Source organism: Condylura cristata, unplaced genomic scaffold (genome assembly GCF_000260355.1).
Source record: "Condylura cristata isolate star-nosed mole 26May11 unplaced genomic scaffold, ConCri1.0 scaffold00046, whole genome shotgun sequence".
Lineage (NCBI taxonomy): Eukaryota > Metazoa > Chordata > Mammalia > Eulipotyphla > Talpidae > Condylura > Condylura cristata.
The window spans coordinates 379,777-380,997 of NW_004567147.1; the positions used below are offsets into that span (position 1 = coordinate 379,777).

Below are 1,221 nucleotides of genomic sequence, written 5' to 3' on the forward strand. Positions count from 1 at the left end.
ACTTTAGCATGAGTTCAATCCCCGCCGGAGAGGTGACCTACATGGCATGGCTGACCTCTCCTGACCTGCCCGCTGCTCCCCTCAGCAGTGTACTTTGTCAATCTGCCTGTTCTGCTCCCCACTCTGTCTCTGGTGAAGCCTCTCACCACTGCACCTCTGGCCTGTACTCCAGTTCTGTATGCATAATAAATCTTTAAAAAAAATCTTCTCTCACTTAGAAAGCTCATCAAGCCACTCTGCTTCAGCTCTCCCCAGAGTTTTTGTCCTTCCCCAGCAACCTCCTGAATGCCCGCTTTACCTCCTTGTTCCTCAGGGTGTATATGAGGGGATTCAGTGAAGGAGTGCCCACTGCATAGAAGAGGCCGAAGAACTTGCCCCTCTCTTGGGCATAGGGATTTTTGGGCTGGAGGTACACAGCGATGACGGAGCTGTAGAAGAGGGTGACCACAAGGAGGTGTGAGGAGCATGTCCCAAAAGCCTTCTTTCGTCCCTTTGCAGATTTCATCCTCAGCACTGCACGGGCAATGGCCCCGTAAGAGATCAGAATGAGGGTGAGGGGCACAACCAAGATGATGACGCTGGCAATCGCCATCTGGATCTCGTTGTAGGTGGTGTCTCCACAGGCAAGTCGAATTAGAGCTGGGACTTCACACACAAAATCATCCACCTGCCGGTGGGAGCAGAATGGCAGGCGGAGGGTGGATGGTGTCTGGACCACTGACTCCACCAGCCCGATGAGCCAGGCCACCGCGGCCAGCTGCCAGCACAGGCGCGGGTGGATGATGGTGGCATAGTGGAGGGGCCGGCACACAGCCACATAGCGGTCAAAGGCCATCACGGTCAGCAGGATGCACTCAGTGGTCCCCAAGGACAGGAAGATGAAGAGCTGGACGAAGCAGCCAAGGAAGCTGATGGTCTTGTTGGGGCCCCAGAGGTTGACGAGCATCTGGGGAACGCAGCTGGTGGTGAAGCAGAGGTCCAGGAAGGAGAGGTTGGAGAGGAAAAAGTACATTGGGGAGCGGAGTCTGGGGTCCAGCACAGACAGCAAGATGATGCACGTGTTGCCCACCAGGGTGAGGAGGTAAGAACTCAAGACCACCACGAAGAGGATCCTTTCAAGTCCTGGGTGATCAGAGAAGCCCAGAAGGATGAAGCCCATGGGGGAGCTTTGATTGGCCATGGCCTGCTCCCGTGTGGACCTGGAGGGAGGGAACTGTGAGC

General features: G+C 55.8%; 1 protein-coding gene across 1 annotated transcript; it reads right to left on the reverse strand.

Moving 5' to 3' along the window:
* Window positions 1-212: 212 nt before the first annotated feature.
* Window positions 213-1,221, reverse strand: LOC101631547 (olfactory receptor 2H2). The gene has a single exon (XM_004694751.1). The coding sequence runs from the start codon at window positions 1,178-1,180 to the stop codon at window positions 242-244; it is 939 nt and encodes a 312-aa protein (XP_004694808.1). The 5' UTR covers window positions 1,181-1,221; the 3' UTR covers window positions 213-241.

Bases quoted from the DNA above. Each gene is read 5' to 3' on its own strand.
- LOC101631547 (XM_004694751.1), bottom strand. From the start codon at position 1,180: ATGGCCAATCAAAGCTCCCCCATGGGCTTCATCCTTCTGGGCTTCTCT.